The sequence below is a fragment of the Antedon bifida genome, chromosome 2 (assembly GCF_963402885.1).
Source record: "Antedon bifida chromosome 2, ecAntBifi1.1, whole genome shotgun sequence".
NCBI classification, from domain to species: Eukaryota; Metazoa; Echinodermata; class Crinoidea; order Comatulida; family Antedonidae; genus Antedon; species Antedon bifida.
The window spans coordinates 26,507,876-26,534,172 of record NC_136227.1 but is presented as its reverse complement, the minus strand read 5'-3'; the positions used below and the strand labels follow the sequence as shown (position 1 = coordinate 26,534,172).

General features: G+C 33.2%; 3 protein-coding genes across 7 annotated transcripts in view; 1 reads left to right on the top strand and 2 right to left on the bottom strand.

The window, feature by feature from the left end:
- Positions 1 to 26,297, bottom strand: part of LOC144858834 (uncharacterized) — a 63,364-nt gene that overhangs the window by 8,164 nt on the left and 28,903 nt on the right. The window contains exons 1-3 of one of the 5 annotated variants that reach the window (XM_078714964.1): positions 11,790 to 11,877; positions 1,178 to 1,319; positions 539 to 809 (exon numbers count right to left, since the gene is read on the bottom strand). In XM_078714964.1, the coding sequence (XP_078571090.1) occupies positions 539 to 809; positions 1,178 to 1,306 (400 nt within the window). In that variant the 5' untranslated portion in view covers positions 1,307 to 1,319; positions 11,790 to 11,877. Of the gene's footprint in view, positions 1 to 538; positions 810 to 1,177; positions 1,320 to 2,238; positions 2,260 to 9,827; positions 9,853 to 11,486; positions 11,746 to 11,789; positions 11,878 to 26,297 lie in introns of those variants that run through there. The other 4 variants (XM_078714965.1, XM_078714968.1, XM_078714966.1 and 1 more) reach the window with 4 other exon arrangements.
- On the bottom strand, positions 21,204 to 21,740 carry LOC144835555 (uncharacterized). Its single transcript, XM_078690636.1, has one exon. The coding sequence runs from the start codon at positions 21,738 to 21,740 to the stop codon at positions 21,204 to 21,206; it is 537 nt and encodes a 178-aa protein (XP_078546762.1).
- The window catches only part of LOC144858838 (uncharacterized), a 28,704-nt gene continuing 27,642 nt past the window's right edge, over positions 25,236 to 26,297 (top strand). The window contains exon 1 of the mRNA XM_078714971.1: positions 25,236 to 25,805. Within this exon, the coding sequence (XP_078571097.1) occupies positions 25,706 to 25,805 (100 nt within the window). The 5' untranslated portion in view covers positions 25,236 to 25,705. The remainder of the gene's footprint in view (positions 25,806 to 26,297) is intronic.

The window sequence follows — 26,297 nt, the reverse complement described above, 5'->3', positions numbered from 1 at the left end:
TTAGCAATCATTTTTTACCAAAAAATGATGTTTTGTACAGTATGCCTTTTGTATTTTGTCAGTTCACCACACCATTTAGATTTATAATATGGAGAACACATGCTTTGTATTACTGAAGTTATAGTACTGTACTGGCAAAGACAATATTAGAAAAACAAAATGTGGATTGCTTATTCTTCTGAACTTATTTTGCAGCATACAACAACCAAGCCGCAGCCTGGCCAACCAGCTATACTAGTGAACCAACTTATTAATGAAGCAAATTGGTTAAAGTAAGATTTTTTTTAGGCAAAAATTGTGATGAACCACTGACTGACTGATGGTGAACATATATATAGTACTGTACTGCAGTACAGAATTGTATTTTTAGAATACACTGGATAGTACCACAACCAGTATTAAGATGCCAGTTTTTAGTTTGCCAACTTCAAAATTATTCTTCATATTATAGTATGGTTTAGTCAACAGATTCAACAGGAACAACAATCTTTACAAATAATAATAATTAAAAACAGAGCTACTATGATATATACATTACCTTTTTTTCTTTTTCTTTTTTTTTTACCCCCTTCTGCATTACCTTGCATGTTTCCAGCTCTTTGCTCTAGCACAGGTGGCTGGTTTTCATTATTAAAATTATAAAACCCTAAATCGTGTAATTTCTTTTCAGTAAGGTCTGGTATTAAAAGTGTAGCTAGATGGTACGCTTCTGCAGCAAATAAGGACTCAGCTAGTGCACAGAATGCCTTTGGTCCTTTACGAGTAATATCAATTAAGATTTTAGTATTTCGCTCAGTTGTTACCATACGCTATAAAAAAAGAGAAAAATATTAAAATTGGACTTTGGAAATGCACTGTGCACAAGATGATTTATTTCTATTGTTGTTTTTTTATTAAATTATATATTTAATTTTACATTTAATTAAACCTAATTATTATAAAAACATAATATATATGCTATGCCTAGTATCAAGATTTATATGTTGGTATAAATTGTTTTTATATTAATCAATTTTTATTTTTAAAAGAATGTACCAAAGTCAAAAAGGTGGTAATTTCCTAAATTAATTTATAATCTTGTAGTACAGTACTCACTGTATGTTTAGTTTAATTTCTAATATTATAAGAGCCTGTATCTTTTTCTATTACTGTATTGTGTTATGACAACCCTACAAACCCGGTATTTTTCATCATCATCTGGACTAAAAATTTGTCTCGCCACTAATTCAGTCAAGACTTCAATGGGCATATCGCTAACTAATATTATACGATTCTTTTGAAGAATCTTCTTGTGTGCAGCTTCCATGATTCAGTAAAATCTGTTGAATAAATAATTTAATTCTAATTATTATTAATTCACTGAATATCTTAACAAGTTTATAATAAAATAACTTCTTGGGAACCTTATTCAATCAAATATTACCAAACATAATAATAACCATAGTAACAATATAGTATAATGATCATAAATTGACCATTTAAATTAAAGGAATACAAAAAGATTTAAACTTTGGTTTCTACAGTTACCGTATGCATTGATCAGTAACTATTCAGTCAGTATACAGTACAGTACCTAACATCTATATAATGCATTTCATTAATAATTAGTCAAACTGTAGTGCTGACCATGTTGTCCGAGCCTGTATGGTGACAATGAAATCGATTGATTGCATTTCAAATCAGTCACAATAAAATCAACCTTGGATGGAGCACTGCTTTTAGTTTTTTTAAACTACTGCCTAGATACTGTAGTACACGGCATATGACCTGTTGGGCCGCCGACAAATTGAGCCGGCAGTGATTTCTATGTAACTCTCAGTGAGTCTTTTACGCCATTTTGCGTAGTCTAGTGATTACAGTAAGTACTACGTGTATGCAGTACATAAGTTCATCATGGTCTAAATAAAAGTATTGACATTCTTTGAATAAGGTTGATTAAATATTATTTTTAATTTACTAATAATTAATTAATATCATATTTTATTGAATTTTACAATGTTAATAAAAAAATATTTTACTAAAAAACGTGATTTTATGTAATTATTTTAGAGATATGCCTAGCTAGTAGGCTATAATAATAATAGGCTAGGCCTAGCCTAACTAGACTAGGCCTACCTATAGCCTAGCAGGCCTTGTCTTTTTAAAATTGTAGGTGTGCTACAAATTGCACTCCTCAATAGGCCTACATTTAGGGGTGTTGTAGGTGTGCTGTTTGTACTTTGGTGTGTAGAAATTTACCAAATTTAGGCGTGTTGTAAATCGCTCTCCTCAAGGGCAGTTTGTTAGGAGTGTGATCACACTCACTCTCCTTAAAAGACAACAGTACCGTAAGCTACAGAAATCAGACGCAAATGTTGTTTGGTTTTGCCTGTCATGTGAGCTACCAAACTTCTCTGATTCCTTTTTCTTCAATAACGAAGAATCTCCCGTATGTACAAACTCTTTCTCAGCCTTAAGCGATGAGAGTGGTGATGATGATGATGTAATGCATGACCCCATAACTGCGGATAACGATAATAATTCTCGTCATAAAGCAAAAAAGAAGACTACATTAAAAATACTTATCGCGAACTGCTGCAGTATACGGAGTATATCTAAGCAAGCTGAACTCCAATCACTTATTGAAACAGAAAATCCTGACATAGTATTGTGCACTGAAACCCACCTTGATGAGACATATCCAGTGCAAACAGGGGTACCACCACCACTGGCAACTCTTTACCACTCATTATATTAGGAAGCGACATTAATCTGCCAAGTATAGACTGGGAAACTATCTCAGTTCAACCAAATCCTCAATATGGTACAGTATGTCCATCAACCAGAAATTCCTTGACCTAATAAACAATTTTTCTTTAACTCAACATGTCCTAGAACCTACAAGAATGAACAACATACTTGATATTTTGCTAACTACATATCCCTCTTGCGTGGAAAATGTAAGAGTAATACCAGGGATTAGTGACCATCACGCAGTAGTTGCAGAAATAAACACCTCAGTAAAGACAAACAAGAAAAAATCAAGGCAAATCTACATGTTCAAAAAGGGAAATATGGACACAGTAAAAACCAACCTAAAACACATTAATATTAATACTGAAGAAAAGTCTGTAAATGAAAATTGGATCACATTACGGGAAAGTATCATAAACATTATCAACTGCCATATACCTCGGAAAACCATAAAGAACGGAAGAGGCATTCCATGGATGAATGATGAAATAAGAAAAATGATAAAACGATTTAAAAGAGTCTATAGAAAAGCAAAGAGATCTGGAAAGGATGATGACTGGATGCAATTTCGTACTCTAAGGAACTCCATTAGAAGAAAACTGGATAAAGCACAACTTAACTACATTAAAGGAATTCTAAATATAGAAAACCTCCATACTGCCCCAAAGAAATTTTGGTCATTTATTGCACACAAGAAGAAAGATCGTACTGGATTACCACCATTATCATCCCAATCTGGACTTGTAATATACAAGTACTGAAAAAGCTGAAGTTTTTAACTCACAATATACCAGCGTCTTCACCAAAGAAGATACCACATCAATACCTTCGATAAGCAGTCAATTTCCTGAAATGGAGGACTTTGAAATAGACATTGCAGGTGTATCAAAACTCTTAGAAAACCTTAAACCCATAAAGCGCCTGGACCCGATCAAATTCCGATACGTATTATGAAAGAATGTTCAAATGAAATCGCCCCAATACTAACAAATATTTTTAGTCAATCACTACAAACAGGAAGTCTTCCAGATGACTGGATATCAGCTAATGTCTGTCCTATTTATAAGAAGGGAGATAAATCATCACCAGCAAACTATAGACCCGTTTCATTAACATCGGTATGCTGTAAGCTACTGGAACATATCCTATTTCACAACATCATGGCTCATATTGAAAAGTACAACATCATCAAGCCATACCAGCATGGCTTTCTGAAGAAACATTCATGTGAAACTCAACTCTTAAACACAATTGAAGAAATCAGCCGCCATCTTGACCAAGGAAGTAAACGCCAAATTGATGTACAAATACTTGACTTCAGTAAAGCGTTTGACACGGTTGTGCATCAGAGACTACTCCACAAACTCAGCAAATATGGAATATCAGGACAAACTCTAAACTGGATCCAGTATTGGCTTACAAATAGAAACCAATGTGTCATAGTTGATGGGAAGATATCAAAAACAGCAAAGGTAACATCAGGAGTGCCTCAAGGCACGGTACTTGGTCCGTTAATGTTTCTATTATACATCAATGACATCGGAGAAGATATTAGCACCGGTACAACCATAACATTATTTGCTGATGACTGTTTACTCTTTCGACCTGTAAATAAAAAAGCAGACCAAGAACAACTACAACATGACCGTGATCAAGTAGTCCAATGGTCTAAAAAATGGCAGATGTCTTTACAAAATGCTATACAATAATAATAATAATAAATACTTTATTTTAACACGAAAAAGCTTGTGTCACCATAAAGGTGTTCTTCTACAAGGCCGTGATCAACTAACAGTAGTACATTACACATTTAAAAATAACAAATTTTAAAAATAACAAATTTTAAAAATAACAAATTAGAGAACAAAAATATATGAACAGAAACCTTAATTACATTTGTGATAAGAGTACGAAATAAATAATAAATCACACCAATAATTTTTTGAAAGTATTTAAATTTGTGGCATTTTGCATTGGTTTTTTTAAAGTATTCCATAAACTAGCACCATGATATGAAAAACTTTTTTGTTTATATTCTGTTTTGGGTTTATTCAATTTTAATACATCCTTTGATCTTGTATTGTATGTGTCTAGTTTGGGTGTAAATAGTTCGTTTAGATATGGTGGTGCTTGATTATGGAATATTTTATATAACATTTTGGCTTCATTATTATGTAGTTGAGTATTAAGATTTATCCAGTTTAAGTTTTGCAGGGCTTGTGTACTTGAGTCGTATTTCCTTGTTTTTGTAATAATTTTGGCTGCTCTGTTTTGTAGCATTTGTAGTTTATTAGTATTTTTTTTTATTTGATCTGCCCCACACAATATTACAATTAGTTAAACTGTGGAGAGATAATACTATTATACATTAAGCAAGATACATGTTTTGGGACGAGATTTGAAGATTTTTTTAAGTAGTACAAGCCTGGCAATACTTTACTTTTAACATTATCTATTTGTTTATCCCACAGTAAATATTCATCAATAACAACACCTAGATGTTTACAGCTTTTTACTCTTTGTAGCCGAACATTGTCTATGTTTAAATTTAGATCAATGTTTGCTAATTTTGCAAGCCTTTGTTGTGTTCCTATAAACATACACTGAGTTTTATTTACATTTAGACTAAGCTTGTTACTTGCTAGCCATGATTTGATTTTTTTTAAATCTTCATTAATTTTTGCAAGTACTTCATTTATATCAGAAGATGCAAAGTAAAGAGCTGTATCATCTGCATACATACTAATCTGTACACTATTTACATGCTTTGGTAGATCATTTACATAAAGTATAAATAAGAGTGGTCCCAAAATTGATCCTTGGGGGATTCCACAATTACTATAGCATTTATCTGATCGGACACCATTTACTTGTGTTAAGTGCGTGGGGCATTCCACAGTATTTTTTTGTTACGGACGGGACATTTTTGAGAATATAACTAGACATATCTTAGAAATAAAAAAGAATACAAGATTCAAAGTAGAATAAATGTATACATATATGGCCAATGTTTATTATGAAAGTCAAAAAAAGAAAAAAGACTGTACAAAAAAATTTTTATTATGAAAATTGTATGCGTCGCGGACAGGACGGCAAATGGACATGACTTTTGAGAAGGTTTACGTATTGTAATATTTCTCCTCATTTAAAAGAGATTTTAAAATTTGTTTTGTATTATTATGTTGCCAGATAGTTGTTTTAGATAACTGAATGTTAATTATAAAAATTGAACTGCAAATTTATTAATAAATATGATTTATATGTCGTTACGGACGGGACATTTCTAACGTCGCGGACAGGACAACTTTGTCCACGCTAAAAAATTGTATAATTTTGCAATTAAAAAAATTTAAAAATATGTTTTTTACATCAATGTAATCTTTTATTTACAAATCAAAATATAATTCAACCTTTGAAACACTGTTTAAAAGTTTATGTCAAGTGAAAATATTAAAATTCATAAATATGAAATATTATTTATAAAATTAATTATTCGAAGAGTTATAACGAGAAGCAATATTGTAAAATGTTATCAAAATATTTATTTACACTAATATAAAAGTTATGCTTGGCATATTTAAACAAGACAAGATATTAACACATTTAAGGCGAATCTTTAAAAATTGGCGTTGGCGTTTGACGTCTGAATTTGTTAGTGGATCCAAGTTGCATCTGAAATTTTCTTCTATCCTTGCTTCGATTTAATAACTGTAGGCCTACTTCTATTAAAATTCAATCTTAATTATTTAGTATCTGATTTATAGAAGGTTCTTGGTTGCAAATTCACCAAAGAATGAAATCTACAAAGCGATGACCGCACCCAATACTCCCATTCATACTGGTCATGTTGTTTTGGATTTAGGTTAATTGTTCTTTTGTGGATTGTTATTTTAAATACAGACCACAATGTTTTGTGATTAATAAGCAACAGTTAACACCTTTGTACAGTACTTCTCAGCCTACAGTACAAAAACACTTTTTAATTCTTACAATATTGTCATCACATCCATAAAAAAAATGTCCCATCCGTAACATTCAATAAATTTTGATAGTAATGTTTTTTTAATAAAAAAATACAACTTTTAAAAAACTTGTTTAAATCTATTGCAATTTAATATCCTTAGGAGTTGAAAATTAAGATTTAAAATTAGGATTTAAATAACAATTTTAAAGCCATTACTTCAATAAACACAAGTGAGGCAAAAACCCCCAATCGAAATGTTTCAGAAGTAACAATTATCAATTTTGAAATGCAAGTATGAAATTAATAAACAATTTTAATAAAATACTTTATTATGAATAATTGGAGCTTACTTTGAAAAAAAAATAACTGCAGTATATTTATGGGCAAAAATGTTAACAAGATGCATGGTTTTATTATGAAATAAAAAGGATATAAATGATATGTCCCGTCCTTAACAAAAATGTCTGTCCCGTGCCTACGAAAAATGTCATCAATATATTTTTGAATATGATATTTTCACCAAAAGTTTCAAAATATTTGTTTATAATGTATTGCATATAGTTTTAAAAGGAGAAAACAAAATATTAAATTGTGGTATCAATACTTTTAACTGAAATGTAAAAAACACCATAAAACTACTATTAAAATGAATTTATGAATTTTGAAATGTATATATGAAATTTAATAAACAAAATATGTGTTATAAAATGCTTGAATATGTACAATAGGGACATAGAGTAACTATATCTGGCAAAAAAATGTTCAAAAGATGCATGGTTTGTGAAATAATTAGGATTTAAATGATACGTCCCGTCCGTAACAAAAATGTCCCGTCCGTAACAATATATTTTTGAAATATGATATTTTCATCAAAATCTTAAATTTTCAAAAAATTTGTTCATAATATAATGAGATATAGTCCTCAGGAGGAGAAAATGAAATATCAAGATTTTTGCATCATTACTTTTAAAATAAATGTAAAAAAACCGCCTAAAACGTCGCGGACGGGACATTTATGAATTTGAAATGGATGTATGAAATTAATAAACAACAAAATTTTAATTAAATACTTGATTATGTATTATTGAGACATAAAGTAACTATATCTGTTGAAAAAACAGTAATAAGATGCATAGTTTATGAAATAAATAGGATTAAAAATGTCCCGTCCGTAACGCCAAATATGACTTTTTCATATTTAATATTCAATAACTTAAAAAATCAATATCAGAAAAATAAAAAAAATGTTATTTAATAAACTTCAACATGTCTACTTTGAGAAATGGCCAAGAGTTACATCAAAATCATTAAATGAAATTTTTAAACCCACGGACCAAATACTGTGGAATGCCCCGCGTACGATCACAAAGATAGTCTTTAAACCAATTTATAATAGAGACATCTAAGTTAAATGATTTAAGCTTGTCTATAAGTATGGTATGGTCTACCGTGTCGAAAGCTTTTTTCAGATCAAGCATGACTAAACCTATATACTTCCCACAATCAATATCATTTATCCAATCTTCTGTAATGTTTAATAATGAAGATACAGTAGAGAAATTAGGACGAAATCCTGATTGGTAATCATAAATCATATTTTTTGAGTTAATAAATTGATAGACCTGATCAAATACAACCCTCTCGATAATTTTTGAAAGAATCGGTAAAATTGATATGGGTCTGTAGTTGCTAGCTTCAGTCCTATCTCCCCCCTTAAACACTGGGCATATTTTGGCACATTTCCATCTTTTTGGAAAAGTACTGGTTGAGAGTGAGAGATTTACCAAATAAGTGAGAGGTCCAACGATTTGATCACTAACCAACTTCAGCATTTTAGCTGGAAGCTCATCTAAGCCTGTCGCTTTACTAACATCGAGTGAGTTTAATTGTTTATAAATATATTCCTGATTAACAAAACTAAAGTAGGTCCCTACTTTGATTAGTATTATTTACAATAAGTAATCTAGGAATTTCTGGTGGGATGTTTTTTGCAAGGTCAGGTCCTATTTTAGAAAAATATTTGTTTAATTGTTGGCTATTTTAGAAGAGTCTGCTGTTAGTTTGTTATCATTTGTTTTTAAGTTTGATATTTCAGTGTTTATACTCTTTGCTGGGACAATATATCTTAAAGTTTCCCATATTTTCTTTGAATCTTTTGTATCTAATTGTTTAGAAAAATATTCTTTTTTACATTTCTTTATTTCAGCATTTACCTTATTTTTACCTAGTTTGTATTGAGCCCACAGTTCAGGTGTATTAGTTTTAGATGCTTTCTTTTTTAGTACATCACGCTCACGCATAGACCTAACTAGATCATCTGTTAGCCTAGGACTAGTTTTGTTTCGCACCCTCTTCTTTGTTAGCGGGGCATAATCATTAGCAATTTTAAGAAAATTAGATTCGAAAAAATATGTAGCGTCATCAATATCATTATAATGTTGAATTTCTTGCCAGTTTATTTTTTCAATATCCCTTTTAAATTCATTTTCATTAAAATGTTTGTAGTTTCTACTTGTTTTATATTTATGCTTATGAGCTTTACACTTTTCTTGTTTACCAACAATTACATAGATAGCAGAATGGTCACTGATACCTGTATGTAAAACACCTGATTTGGAGATACTATTAGGAACTGTTGTGTAAATATGGTCTACTAAAGTACTACTATTTTCTGTGATTCTCGTTGGCTCAGTTATTAATTGAGTTAGATGAAAATTTTTAGCAATATCAATTAATTTTTTAGTATAACAAGATAGGTTTTTAGAATGAGTGTCACAATTTACATCCCCAATTATCATATATTCTAAATTTGTACTTTCAACATTCTCTAGTACTTTTTCTATTCTCTCAAAGATCTGCATATCAGAATTTGGGGGTCTATACCATGATAAAAGGAGGAATGGTTTTGAATTTCAATAATAGACATTTCCAAATGCTCATTCATAAGATCTGGTCTTAACTTATGAGTAGTCTTCCCGTTGCGATTTAAGTACACAGCAACTCCTCCACCTTCCCTGTTACGATCTTTACGATAGAGATCATAGCCATTTATACGTACATCATTATTACTAATAGTATAATCAAGGCGAGTTGATACAATGAACATGACGAGGAGTAAAAATCCACTTACACTTGACTATAAGATGAAAGGAGAGATTCTAACCACTGTCAAGAGCAGCAAATACCTTGGAGTCTTAATAACAAATGATCTATCATGGGAACCACACATAAACCAATTTATAAACGATTCCAATAAGATTCTGGGCTTCTAAGGAGAAAATTCTCTCGATGCGACTCTCGTATTAAAGCAACTGCCTATCAATCACTAGTTCGTCCAAAACTTGAATATGCAGCCACAGTATGGGATCCCCATCAATCACAACTTATAAACAAGCTTGAAATGGTACAACGAAGAGCTGCAAGATTTGCAACATCCGATTACAGAAGAACAAGTGTCACATCCATCCATGCTACACACACTACACTGGCCAACTCTTCAACAACGTAGGAAATAGAAAAGATTAATGTTACTAAAACGAGCTATTAATGGGGAGATAGCCATTGACATCCCATCATATGTTAAGAAACCATCACGTCAACAACGAAACACGAACTTGCATAAATATACGCCGATCTTCTGTCGTACACAATGCTACAAATACAGTTTTCTGCCCAGGACATTAAATGATTGGAACAGCCTCCCGACCGAAACCGCACTGTCTCAAAAAGTCGCATTTGAACAAGCCCTTGATAAATTCATAAAAAGTCCATAGATAAATAAATAAAACTGAGCACACGTGGCTCTCGTATGTGTCAAGCTGCAAACACACTGGATTATAGTGCTGAAATCAGCGATGTTCAGTCATCATTCTGAAGGCCTGGCCTAGGGGCCTAGTCTAGGCGGTGTCTGATCATTTCGGCCGCCAGTCATTTCGGCCGCCGGTTATGGAATTGCCAAATTCATGAACCGCCAGAAAGGACAAAATATGTATTGTTCATTTCGGCCGCCAGAACTGTAATTATTCTTGAATATGTATGAAAATGGTATTAATTAAGCCGAATCAGCTATCAGAAACAGCAGCGATATTTATGGCAGGATTGCCCGCTTTTCGACACATTAAAAACAATCTCATTTGCCGACTGATACGTAGCCCTACACCAGTTTTACTTAAAAATATATAGCTTTTATTTTATATAGATAAAACGTCATGGTTTACATAAAAGGGGGAATCCCAGATTTTGTAGCATGACACGCGTACAGCTCAATACGGCCGTTTCAGCAGCCAAAACAAAATATCGGTAAATTTTTCAACCAATAAGGTGCGCATGATCAGTCATTACCAAACAACCAGATGTCCAATCATTGCAACAATTTGTCCTTCACGTCAAAGGTTAAAAATGATCGCATTTATCCGATATTTATCTAATTTAAATGACAACTGATTTCTGGTTTAAATGACCATAGTTGTGGCGTTCCATAGACTTGGTAAAGTTATTTTTTTCAATGTAATACTGTACAGTTATTTCTGGCTATTTCAATTTGGCGCGCCATACTTGGCGGCCGAAATGATCATGCCATATTTTGTCCTTTTTGGAGTTTCATGAAATTGGTCGTTCCATAACCGGCGGCCGAAATGCACTGTGACCGTCTAGGCTAGTAGTAGTGTTAGAAAAAACACTAGGCCCCCTAGGCCTAGGCTAAATTATTATAATTAAATTAGAGTAAGGCCTAATTTAGTAGTGTGATTAGGCTAGGACATACCACCAAAAAATGTAGGCCTAGGCATACCTGATCTAGGCATACCATCTAGGCCTAGCCTAGCCTCGGCGGCCGGTCAATTACTCGGCGGCTGACCTTTGCCTGAAACAGTGAAATCTCCTGTGAAAAAGTGGTTCGGTTTCCGGTCATGCAAATCTTCTCCCGGACATAATATTATCAATATTTATTAATACTATATCATAGAGCCTAGCTCTTCTCTTCTAATCTTTCTTCCCTAAAGAAGTTACTTGTCAAAGCTGGCAAATTATTGAGTACGCTAAATGACTATAAACCTAAGTAATAATGACAATAATAACAATGTTAATAACATACCTTCTACCACCTTTTATTAGGATTTTAAAGACAAGCGCGCCAAACCAGTTTTTGACATATCACACTTGATCCGTCATCAGCCCTTCCGGTTTAATTAGGCCAATCAGAGGCTTGAATTTTACATTACGTCACTATACGTATAGGTCCATGGTATAAAGTGTAAATAAATCTAGTATCCGACAAATAATAAGCTATCGGGTTGATAATTAGGTGATCATTTAGAATAAAATGATCACCTATTGTTATTGTATAAAATCTTTATTATTATTAGGTGATCATTTAGAATAAAATGATCACCTATTGTTATTGTATAAAATCTTTATTATTTTTTTTCTTTTTATTGTTTCTGTACACTATTTTGTGTAACAATTATCTCAAAAAGTTTAATGTCAATGATTACAAAAATTTCAGAATATCTTTCAAATAATATAACTTAATCCTAATAAGCTTTCCAGCGTGATCACTCATCCGTGACGACATTTATACGCCATTTTGCGAAATCACATTATCAATCATATCTCCATAATTCATTATCACATATTAATGAAATTCACTACACGTAAACTTCAGATCAAGGGTAAAAATATTAGCAAATAAAAACGCACGCGCACGTAGGTTCATGCGCGTGATATCGCGCGTTAAAAATTTAAAACGCTCAAAATTAAGTTTTGATCAATTTAGAGCATGAATTAGGCCATTTGCGTGTTTCAAAAAATTACTGCGCAAAAATGCGTTTTTGCACGCGCGATACTTAAAAAGCGTAAAAAACATGATTTTTTTTACAAATCTCATTCTACTCACCATCCTTAGTACATTCACCAAATTTGAGTCAGTTCCGACTTAAAATAACGCTATACGAGCATGTTAAAAATGACAAAATGCGCACATTAATTTTACAAAAGTTCTGAAAATGGTGAAAAATAGGTCTTTTTTAAAATGAAAATAATTCTTCAGAATGCAAGATGACCCCCGATTTTTTTAACTTATTCTGGAAGCCATTGAGTTGTAGATATGAATTCATGTACACATTTTACGTACAAAATGTTTTGACGTCATCAAATGGCCACTTGAATTTAAAAATTAGGATTTGTTATCTTTTTGTGTAGATTATCACATTCAACAGAGCGCATCTTGGTTATGTGTGCTCGAATTTCGCACAACTTTCAGTATGTGCTTGCTTAATTAATTATCTTTATCATGAGTTGACACTATCTTCATTTTAATGACGTCATCACGCGTAAAAACTTGAATAACGTAGGCCGTGTAATTTCACCTTCGCAGTAAATTTGAATATCTTACAGCTCTTCAGAATTGAAGGTTACCTTGATGATTATAATTTATTATGAAAGCTGATGAAATGTAGATATTAATTCATATAAAAATTAAGTCTATCGGATGTTGTGACGTTAACATATGGCCAGTTGAAGTGAAAAAGTAGTTTTTTCATATTTTTCGTCAAAGTTATACACAATTCAAAGAGCGCGCACAGCGCTTCTACGTGCCAAATTTTTTTCCAAATCTTATATTGTTTTGCTCAATTAATTATCTTTCGAAATTGTCATCTTAAAGTTTAGTTTGATAACGTCATCATGCCAAAAAATTAGAACATGTGTGTCCCGTAATTTCACCTATGCTACACTGTATATAGATATACAGTATATACTGTACATATTGTATATGGCGTATAGGCACAACTCAGCACTATAAGCATATAATAGGATGGCATACATCAACATTTTCCGATCGTATGTTAACGTACGTGCATGTTAAAAAAAAATTAATTTCAGTAAAATGATAAAAATGATCACCTATAATTCGTCAAAGTGACGAATTAAATTCTAGTTTTTTTTCTTTTTGGTTATCCGCCACAAGCGGATAACCTTTGTTATTGTACGTGTTTCTTTTTTTTTTTATTATTCTTCTTTCTTTCTCAGATTTTGTGCACGCGTTTTCTCTTCAACGTGTTAACATAACATGTTGTAACTTGGTCAACATTTAGACATTTAACTGAAGATGTTCAGCCAAGCTTTTGGACGCTGTCAGATCCGCGTAGCGTAAGTCACGCGCGATTTTCTGAAAATCTTAAATCGGTCATAACTTCGAAACCGATAAATATTTTTTAACGAAATTTTCAGCCACGTTTTCTTCACATCAATGGCTAACTTTTGGAATGTTTAACAAATTTTTGGAGACTAGAAAGTTTTCGCGTAAATTGCGTTTGAAATATTTTACTCTTCTTATTTTGTGCACGCTGTTTCTCTTCAACGTGTAAACATAATATGTTGTAACTTGTTCAGCATTTAGACATTTTACTGAAGTTGTCCAGCCAAGCTTTTTGACGATGTCAGAGCCGCGTAGCGTAAGTTACGCGTGATTTTCTGAAAATCTTAAATTGGTTATAACTTCGAAACAAACGAATATTTTTTAACGTCATTTTCAGCCACGTTTGCTTCACATCAATAGTTAACTTTTTTAACGCTACCGCAATTTGTAACGTTAGAAAGTGCACGCGTAAATGGCGTTTGAAATTTTAAAATGCTCCAAATCAATTTCTGATTAAATTAGAGCACGATTCAGGTCATTTTAAGCGTTTAAAAAATTGCCACTGTTGCGCACATTTTTACGCGCGCACGGCGCAGGGAACACGTATGAGCATTTCTTTTACACGATTTGTGTTTTTAAATCTTCGGTTAACAATTTTACGTTATTTTATTCACTTTTCAACTTGAAATGGCGTTCTACGAGCACGTTAAACATGACAGGTTGCGCACGAAAACGTCAACAAATTGTGAAAATGTTCCAAAATATGTCTACTTTTAAAAATGAAACAGTTCATCAGAATGCAAGGTTACCCCATTTTTTTATTTTATTTTCTTGCAGAGTATGAATCATAGGTCTAATTTATAATAGTCTTGAATGTTAAAAAGTGTTTGATGGCTACATTATTTGCATATTAAATGTAATTTTTGAAATATTTATCATCAAACAAACATAAACATATTCAAAGAGTAAAACAATAAACATAACGTTTATCTTTTTTCTTTACATGTTAATATATTAAACTTGAAAGTATGCACTTTCATAATATGTCACTGTTTAAAATGTGTGAAGATTTCATCATAGTAAACATTATGATTTAAGTTCGATATGTAATAATCAACTTGCATCGAGGGGGTTCACGACATACCGAATGAACGAGGATTCTTTCTTCGGATTTTCTTCACCAGGTGCTGATATGGCTCGATGTGTAGTGCAACCGACTTTGGTATCACAGGTACCGGGTTCGAATCCCATCACGGGAAAACAATCAAAAAAGGATTTATTTGGTTATTACACTTAAAGGGCAGTTTTAATTTTGAATAGGCTACTTTTTTGGAAAAGTCATAACTGAGAAGTACTTTAATACGCAAGATACGTTTTGTTGCGGGCGGATAACCAAACTCGTCCTCAAGTGACGAGTTTAAGATCTAGTTAGTTATCCGCTTAGTAGCGGATAACTCCTTGTTATTGTAGTGGATCATTATTTTTTTTCTGTATTATTCTTATTTCTTTCCCGTTTTTTTGTGGCTCACGTATCTCTAAAATGTGTAAACATAATATTTCATAACTTTGACAACATGTGGGCATTTACGTGAAGTTGTGCACCTCCTATTTTGAATGACGTCAGAGTTGCGCAACGTGACTTACGCGCGATTTTATGATTTTTAATGATTGATCATAGCTTAAAAACCAAGCGTAATTTTTTTTTTACCCTTTATGAAAATTTAAGTCATATCAAGGGCAAACTTTTAGTTAACTAAAAATGGCGTGTTTTACAAGAAGTTACGCACGCACACGCATTTAAAATTTTAAAATGCGCAAAATTAATTTCTAATCAACTTTTTACGCCATTCATGACATTTTGCGCATGTCAAAATTTCCCGCGCGCGCGAACAATTTTACGCGTGCAGTGCGCACGCAGCATGAAAATCATGTTTTTTTCTATTAAATTGTGATTTTCCAGCCTTTCCTAGTCATTTTTAAAAAGATTGACATCATTTCAAATTAAAATGACGTCATACGTACACGTTGATTTAGACCATTTGCATGCGTTTTAGTTGCAAAAGTTACAAAATATTGTCAAAATTATGCCTATTTTGAATCTATTATAGCTCCTCAGGATCAACCGTTACCCCCGAGTTTTTTAACTTAATATGTAAGCAGATATGTTGTAGATATGAATTCATGCAGAATTTTTTCCTTACGGATGTTGTGACGTCATCGTATGGCCACACAAATTTAAAAAATAGGATTTTTGTCTCTTTCGTTATTGCTCATCACATTCAATGGAGCGCATCACGCTTATCCGTCTTCCATTTTCTCCGAGATTTTAATATTATCTAGGTCAATCAACTATCTTTCGCATGAGTTAAAAATATTTTAATTTTTATAACGTCATCATGCCTAAAAATTAAATTACGTGGGTCATTAATTTTATCTTTACAGTAAATTTTAATCTGTTATAGCTCGTAAGAATAAAATGTGATAATCACGATTAAAACGTTTTCTGGAAGCTATTGGATTGTAGATGCGAACTTATGTGAACATTTTGTCAATCAGATGTAGTGACGTCATCATATGGCCAGTTGAATAAAAAAAGTCGTATTTTCATATTTTGCGTCATAGTTCATCACATTTAAAAGAGCGCGCATCTATATTTTACGTATCCAAATTTCTTCTACACGCTAATATGTTGTTGCTGAGATAATATCCTTCCAAAATTGGTATTTTAGTGTTTCATTTTGATACCGTCGCCATGTTAAAAAATGGAATAAATGGCGGGTCCCGTAATTTCACCTATTCTACACTGTATGTAATATGTATACAGATTATACTGTTTATACTGTATATACTATATGACACAAAATTGACAGAATTCAGCACTAACAACATATCATATTCTTCAGATCAGGTCATAATGCCATACTCTTTTTCTGGGTGCAAAATTCTAACGTATGACGTGCACGTGGCGTTTGTCGTGCGGATAACTAACTCGTCCGTAGTGACGAGTTTCATGTCTAGTTCTTCTTTTTCTTTTTATTGTTTCTGTACACTATTTTGTGTAACAATTATCTCAAAAAGTTTAATATCAATGATTACAAAAATTTCAGAATATCTTTCAAATAATATAACTTAATCCTAATAAGCTTTCCAGCGTGATCACTCATCCGTGACGACATTTATACGCCATTTTGCGAAATCACATTATCAATCATATCTCCATAATTCATTATCACATATTAATGAAATTCACTACACGTAAACTTCAGATCAAGGGTAAAAATATTAGCAAATAAAAACGCACGCGCACGTAGGTTCATGCGCCTGATATCGCGCGTTAAAAATTTAAAACGCTCAAAACTAAGTTTTGATCAATTTAGAGCATGAATTAGGCCATTTGCGTGTTTCAAAAAATTACTGCGCAAAAATGCGTTTTTGCGCGCGCGATACTTAAAAAGCGTAAAAAACATGAATTTTTTTTACAAATCTCATTCTACTCACCATCCTTAGTACATTCACCAAATTTGAGTCAGTTCCGACTTAAAATAACGCTATACGAGCACGTTAAAAATGACAAAATGCGCACATTAATTTTACAAAAGTTCTGAAAATGGTGAAAAATAGGTCTTTTTTAAAATTAAAATAATTCTTCAGAATGCAAGATGACCCCCGATTTTTTTAACTTATTCTGGAAGCCATTGAGTTGTAGATATGAATTCATGTACACATTTTACGTACAAAATGTTTTGACGTCATCAAATGGCCACTTGAATTTAAAAATTAGGATTTGTTATCTTTTTGTGTAGATTATCACATTCAACAGAGCGCATCTTGGTTATGTGTGCTCGAATTTCGCACAACTTTCAGTATGTGCTTGCTTAATTAATTATCTTTATCATGAGTTGACACTATCTTCATTTTAATGACGTCATCACGCGTAAAAACTTGAATAACGTAGGCCGTGTAATTTCACCTTCGCAGTAAATTTGAATATCTTACAGCTCTTCAGAATTGAAGGTTACCTTGATGATTATAATTTATTATGAAAGCTGATGAAATGTAGATATTAATTCATATAAAAATTAAGCCTATCGGATGTTGTGACGTTAACATATGGCCAGTTGAAGTGAAAAAGTAGTTTTTTCATATTTTTCGTCAAAGTTATACACAATTCAAAGAGCGCGCACAGCGCTTCTACGTGCCAAATTTTTTTCCAAATCTTATATTTTTTTGCTCAATTAATTATCTTTCGAAATTGTCATCTTAAAGTTTAGTTTGATAACGTCATCATGCCAAAAAATTAGAACATGTGTGTCCCGTAATTTCACCTATGCTACACTGTATATAGATATACAGTATATACTGTACATATTGTATATGGCATATAGGCACAACTCAGCACTATAAGCATATAATAGGATGGCATACATCAACATTTTCCGATCGTATGTTAACGTACGTGCATGTTTAAAAAAAATTAATTTCAGTAAAATGATAAAAATGATCACCTATAATTCGTCAAAGTGACGAATTAAATTCTAGTTATTATTATATATATATATATTCAAAAAAAAGTAGGGCAAATTCGGTAAATCGCGCGTTATTTCTAGAATGTTTACTCGATTGTATATAAAGTTGGTTCGTACTTTCTCGGTAGAGCCTGTCACGCCAAATGAGGTACCACTGCCAAATTAGGTACTACCATGGAGTAAAGAATATTCTTTACTCAATGGTACTACTATTGCAAAATTAAGTTCTATTGTCATTTTTTAAAATATATATAAAATATAATCAAGTTCAGGATGCAGTATCAAATTGTAACCATCTTATTGGTCTTATACGGTTAATCACATCTAATGCCCCTAGTGTAGCTCTCCATCTTTATAAGACACTTGTGCTGCCATGCTTATATTATTGTTCTCCAGTGTGGTGGGTGTACCGTAAAAAACATATAAATATGCTAGAATCCGTTCAGAGGAGAGCTACGTGCATAATCTTAAAAAAAGGTTATTTAGATCAACATTATATAGATAGAAGAAAGGAGCTAGGTCTAATGTCAGTAGAGAATAGGCGTGATTTCTTAAACATGACATTCATTGCCAATATAATAATTTCTCCACGATCTGATTTTATGAGTGAATATGTTGATTCTTTTTTAGTTAATAACCGACACCTAGATATACTCACCTTTCATCATGGTAGAGCTCGTACTCATGCTTTTAAATACTCAGGGATATTACGGTTTCCTAAAATGTTTTCAGAACTTGGTGCTACGATCAGAAACAATCTTATTGAAGAGTCGTTTTTTAAGTTTAAACACAGTTATTTAAAGCAACATTTTATAGATTTTTAACTTTTCATATTTTTATTAACATGATTTTTTTTAGATTGTACCTACTCTGAATTTTTAACTTTTTAACTTTTATACAATCAGAATTTTTAACTTTTATACAATCAGAATTTTTAACTTTTATACAATCAGAATTTTTAACTTTTATACAATCAGAATTTTTAACTTTTATCATTCATTTTCATCTGAACACACCCTAGACGAGAAACATCCAATGACAGCATATATAGTCTAGTAGGAAGGAGGGGTTACCGTGCACCCCCATGATGTATTTTTTTAATGTACATTTTTGTAATCCTGAATATATATAATTAACATTTTTTGATGTTCCCAAGACGAAATATTGTCCCATGGGGTTTTTTGGGGGCCATTTTGGTGGCCATCTTGGATTTATCAAAATCCTAAATATAGACGGTACTTGACAAATAGTGATCATAGAGGTCTGATTTGGGTCTTAAATTGTTCAGAATATGCACATTTCTATGTACTATAATGAAGAGTTTTCGTTCAAAATGGCCGGAAATGCCACTTTTGACCTTTGACCTTGTTTTTACATAAGGGTCATATCTCGGTAACCCCTGGTCATAAAGATTTTATTTTTGTCATAAATTGTTCAGAATATCCATATTTATATTAGCTTTAATGAAACATATTTTTGAAATTTGGCGGGAAATATCACTTTTGACCTTTGACATTATTGCACGACGATTTTCACAATAATTTTGACTATTTTTGTATTCGTTCTATATCTTGACAACCAGTGGTCATATAGGTTTGATTTTGGTCTTAATTTGTTCAGAATATGCACTTTCCTATGTACTATAATAAAACATTTTCATACAAAATGGCCAGAAATACAACTTTTGACCTTTGACCTTGTTTTCACCTGAGGGTCATATCTCGGTAACCCTTGGTTATAAAGAATTTATTTTTATCTTAAATTGTTAAAATCATACATGTTTCTATCCACTCGGTGCTCTAATGAATATTTATTTCAAGAAATGGTCATAAATTTTAGTATTGTCACATTTAATCCTTGACCTCAATTTTAATATAAAGTTTGCGGTACACCACGTATATTAGTTCTGAAAAGAACTGTTGAGTTTCTTGACGTTTCGATCAATATGCTTTGATCATCGTCAGGAGTGAGGACCTCAATTTTCACAATATATATATATATATATATAGTAAGAATTTTTCTGTTTTCAAAATAAAACTATGTATATGAAGGTGTACATAAATTACTCATTTAAAACCCATTGAACACTGTCCTGTCACCATTCCCATGGTTCATACCAGTGTAAAACCATGGAGTAAAGAATAATTATTCTTTACTCCATGGTAAAACGAAAATTTCCAAATAAGAGGACGTGGGTTCATTTAACCCTCCAGGGTCAAATGTATAGAGGACATATTCCTGGCCAACTTCATGATATACAAATTTATGTTTCTGTCAGGCCTCGTCAGACTGAGATTCTGACCGCCGTAAAACGTTTAGAAGCCTGCACTGCTGAGAGTAGGACATGGATGGGCTTAAACTTCCTCAAGCTTAATGATGAAAAGACCGAGGCGATCATATTTGGAGTGGAGTTGCGTTAAATTTAAGATCCTGCTGCTGGTGTTCAGATGCCTGAATAGTTGCGCTCTCCAATACCTCTCAGAATTATTGACAATCAAGGAGATAAAGCGAGAACTAAGATCTAGTAATCAGGTGCTACTGGATATTCCGAGGCGCAAACATAGTTGGGAAGATCGGACTTTCAGTATTGCTGGACCTAGGTTCTGGAACCACCTACCTTTGAACATTAAACAAACATCATTATTGAGCACCTTTAAGTCACTATTCAAAACTCACATTTTTTTATATAGTAAGGGGATACACCTTCATCGCTAACCAGAGATCGGTCTAATTGAACCCCGGTCAGCACCAGTTGTGTCTCGGTCATCCCGGACTCAGGCTCCTCCTGCCCTACTAAATTAGATCTAAAACAATCTAGGTGGCATGGTAAAGGAGAAAAAGGGGATTAATATGCTTTATTAAACAAATAAGTCTTAAGAAGCCTCTTAAAAAGAGCCACCGACTGTGCATCTTTAATGTAGTTTGGAAGAGAATTCCAAAGCATAGGAGCTGCATAAGATAATGCACGGTGACCATATGAGATGGTCTTCACTTTAGCAGGAACAAGACGATTCTGAGAATTGGAACGAAGATTGCGACATAATGATTGTGGAGTGAGAACATTGTCGATGTACCTCGGTGCAAGGGCATGAAGAGATTTATATGTGAGTAGCAATATCTTGAAGTTGACACGCTCCTTTACCGGAAGCCAGTGCAGTTCATGCAAGATAGGTGTTATGTGGTCTCTATGCTTAGTTTGACACACTAGACGAGCAGCACTATTTTGTAACATCTGTAACTTCCTAAGCAGAGTCTTGGGCAGTGCGACATGAATACTGTTACAGTGGTCCAGACGTGATGATATAAAGGCATGCATAAGTCGTGTAGTTGTTTCCCGATCCAGAAACCTACGAATTTGACCAATCTTCCTAATTCCAACCATAGCAGAATGACATGTTAGCATCCATCCGCAAGTGGGAATCCATGTAAACCCCAAGATTTCGAACTTCTGGGGATGGTTTAAGTTCTATACAGAAAATGGTTGCAATGGCAGAGATTTTCGGAATCGTGATGTAATATGAATAAGCTCTGTCTTCTGTATGTTAAGTTGCAGATGATTGAATGACCATGTGTGTATGTCTTTCAAACATGCAGAGATTTTAGACATTGTATTATGAAGATTACAGGGTGAAAAATCCAAATACAGCTGCTGTGTATCGTCAGCATAGAGCATGCAGTTTAGACCATGTGCATTTATTAATGATTCTAGTGGAGTGGTGTATAAGATAAAAAGAAGGGGTCCAATAACGGATCCTTGAGGAACGCTGCATGACAAACTGCGTGATGATGAAATGGAACGCACTTTAATGGCATATGTGCGAGAAACTAAACGACTCAATCCAAGTGAGGACCTTGCCAGAGATACCATACATTGATTTGGGACGATGAAGTAGAAGAGAATGGTTGACAGTATCAAAAGCAGCAGAATTCCAATAGAACTAAAAGAACTTCGTGACCAGTATTAAGATCGGCCGGTAGTTAGCAAGTATATTGTGATCCAGCTTAGGTTTTTTAATTATATGAGTGATGATGGCGTGCTTTAAGTGTGATGGCAATTTACCTGTTGAAAATGAGGTTTTTATAATGGATGTTATACACATTATGAGCTCATTTATGTGGGTTTTCAGCAAGGATGTAGGAAGAGGATCAAGGTCACATGATCGTGTGCACTGCAGGTTCCGGAGGTAAATCGACACTTGATATGACAAAGATATGGTCGTTGACCTTCTGAATTTTATCTCTAAAAAAATCAGCAAACTCTTCAGTGAGGGCATCTGGTTCAGCATATGAAGGCAAAACCATCACCTGGATCTGTAAGTTCGTTGACGAGATGAAAAAGGTTACGCTGATCGCATTTCTGAAAACGAGTAGTGTGATACTGTTTCTTTGCTTCAGTAAGGTGTAATGAGTAGTCACGACAGGAACGATGATAAGACTGTTTATCAGTACTGCTATTTGACTTCTTCCACTTTCTCTCTGCAATACGCTTTAGACGTTTCTCACTCCGAAGTTGGTCGTAGTACCATGGGGCATGGGGACGTAAAGTGATTTTACGGTCAACCACAAGGGCATGTTTGTCAAGAAGATTTCCAAGAAGAGAATTGTATTGTTGGACTAGGGTGTTTAGGCAGTCAGAAGGATTGAGTAACAGTGATGATGAACGAATATCATCACAGAACTCAACGTGATTGATTTCCTTAAGCTTGCGCTGCTGTCTGTGCACAAAAGTTACAATAGAAGGTTGACGACTCAGGTTGACCAAAGCAGTTAAAGCCATATGATAGCAGTCAAGAGCCGATACAAAATTACCGGAGAGTGCTTACATAGGAAAGTGCATATTTTAAACAATATAAGACCAAAATCAAACCTCTATGACCACTGGTTGTCAAGATATAGAACGAATATAAAAATAGTATAAATTATTGTGAAAATCGTCATGCAATAATGTCAAAGGTCAAAAGTGATATTTCCTGCCAAATTTCAAAAATATGTTTCATTAAAGCTTATATAAATATGGATATTTTGAACAATTTAAAATCTTTATGACCAGTGGTTACCGAGATATGACCCTTATGTAAAAACAAGGTCAAAGGTCAAAAAGTGGCATTTCCGGCCATTTTGAACGAAAACTTTTCATTATAGTACATAGAAATGTGCATATTCTGAACAATTTAAGACCAAAATCATACCTCTATGATCACTCTTTGTCAAGTACCGTCTATATTTAGGATTTTGATAAATCCAAGATGGCCACCATAATGGCCCCCAAAAAACCCCATGGGACAATATTTTGTCTTGGGAACATCAAAAAATGGTAATTATATATATTCAGGATTACAAAAATGTACATTAAAAAAATACATCATGGGGGTGCACGGTAACCCCTCCTTCCTACCCTACTAATAGGATTGGTCCCATGGTCATGAAAAGACCCATGTTATTCGTTAGGAAGCTAAGGGACAAGTAAGAGAAAGAGATGAGAGAAATAAAATGAAGAATGAAAAACTGAGCCTGAACGGGTCCGACGAACCGTATGCCACATGTACACCCAGCATTTCAAGAGGAAATTACAGTTTTACATCTGGCTGTAATACCTAATACAATGGGCTGTGAGTCTAATTGTTTACATGGGTACGTTATTTTCGAAAGAAATTGACCAATATAAGTTTAATTGAGATTTGTCCAAAACGTGGAAATTTTGTCCAGAATAATAAAAAAAAAATGTTAAAAACTGTAAAAACAATTATTATAGAGAAAATAAAATGTCCAACATGTGGAAATTTTGCTCAGAAGCGACATTGAAATATATGTTGTCCGAAATAGAGATAAATGAGATGTATCCAAAATGTGGAAATCTTGTCCAGAATAGCGACAGTGTTGTGTTTAAAATATAAAATTTTTTATAATAGGAAAATTACTTTACGAAATGTGGATATTGTATCGTCCAAAACAGAAACACAGTCAAACGTAAAATTTATATTTTGACTTCATTGCAATGAGAGTGTATGTCGAGAGTGAGGATGTACTATATTAAATTCCAATTATTCACACAAATATATATCTAATATAGTTTCTCTATTTTGAACACAACATCACCAGTCACTATCTTCTATACCAAATTGCCACGTTTTGACAAACCACTATTTCTATACTATTAGTCAGCTCTTTTTGGACACAACACTTTCAATATTCTGAACACAATTTCCACATTTTGGGCCAAATCAGCATTTATCTATAATTATTTTAGTAGACAAAGTTAAAACAAATCAACTGGACGAATGGAATTTTTGACAGAATGTCCACTTTTATAAACACATCAGTATTTGTCTTATATACAGTTTCTCCATTTTGCACATGATATTAGCGCCACCAATAATTGATATTCTGGGAAATAAAGAAATTTCTCATTTTGGATAAACAATTTTCTATTTTGGACATAACTCACCATTTTCTCCCTCTATAAATTCCAGTAAACATGTGCTTAAACTCATGGTTCTAACTGGTTGTTGATTTAATGGGAACAAGCTGGATTTATTTTACTAAAAATTAAAACCAGTTATCACGGTAAACAAGTAACTTAACACCAGTTACCAGTTAATTCCAACTGGTTTAAACTGGAATGTTTAGGCTAACTGATTTCAACTTGAATTTTCTTCTGGGATACTCAATTTCGGATCGACCAATTATGTCCAAAATCATTATATATGCCTAATTGTGTACGCCGTACATGTTCGTAAAACATGCAGAATCGTCGATGTTTCATCCTAATAAATAAACACAGACAATACGAATATTATACGTCACACATGCAGTAAGGTGATTAGCGAATCATCTACATGCGGGTATCGCTAATACTATTCTTGCGAAACCCGTCACGTTCTATATTGAAAGACTATTGTTGAATAAGAAGTATATTGTTAACCGAATGAAAATAACGTATATTTCATTGGCGAATGATGCACGCTCATTTCCAAACTAACAGGAGTCAGCGGCATTGGAACGTTGGCTAGTGATTACTGTGACTCATTGAAGGACCTTACGCGATCGCATTAGTGACGGCGTGTATTTCACGTCGCTTTTTTTTCTATAGTTGATTGTTTTTGCGACGATTCAAGACGCGAAATATGGAGATCATTATTCGTAATTAACTAGAATATTGTCAAATGACATGCATGTTTGCATGGTTAATAAGTAATACGAATCTATTACCTGGATGTTGTGACTGCGTGGTTGAGAAAATACTTTATATACGTACGACTGAGTGACTAATTCGCAGACCTGGAAACAAATCATTAGGCCTCTCGATTGTCTAGGCGCCATCTGTTCTTTTACACAGATGATGTGCTCATGTTAGCAAGAATGAGTATTTTATTCTTTCTGTTTGTGTTTTATATTTCTGGACTCGATATACTTCAGCCTACTTTCAGTTTGGAGTTCTACCCGAAAAGTAAGTGAGATTCTTCTTATTACTAGTATTAATATTAAGTGTCACGTGAGACAGTGTATTATATTTCACACTAATGCTCGACTTTGTATATTTAACAGAGAATTGTCAATACACTGGTGGGTATGATAACATTATTAATCATTAAGAATTCTTAGTATTCCAGTACTAATGTGATTTTAACACGCAATGATAAAAGAAAGTCGAATGTTTAATGGTATAACATTTGAGAATATGATTGCATGTAATGTTCGGATGTACGTGCGTGTGTGTGTAAGTGTGTTTTTTTTTTCTTTTTGCGCCGCGTAAGAACACCAGAAAATTGATGTAGCAAACACACGTGTAACAACAGACAACGAAAATATTGTTTGATTAATAAGATGACATTACAACCTTTTTTAGCGCAGTGGAAGAGTGATCGTGCAACGCAAGTGAATTAACCAAATACAAGCGACATTTCGGATGTATTTTCATCTGCGCTGCGTCCAAGTGAGA

Bases quoted from the DNA above. Each gene is read 5' to 3' on its own strand.
- LOC144835555 (XM_078690636.1), bottom strand. From the start codon at position 21,740: ATGGTTGGAATTAGGAAGATTGGTCAAATTCGTAGGTTTCTGGATCGG.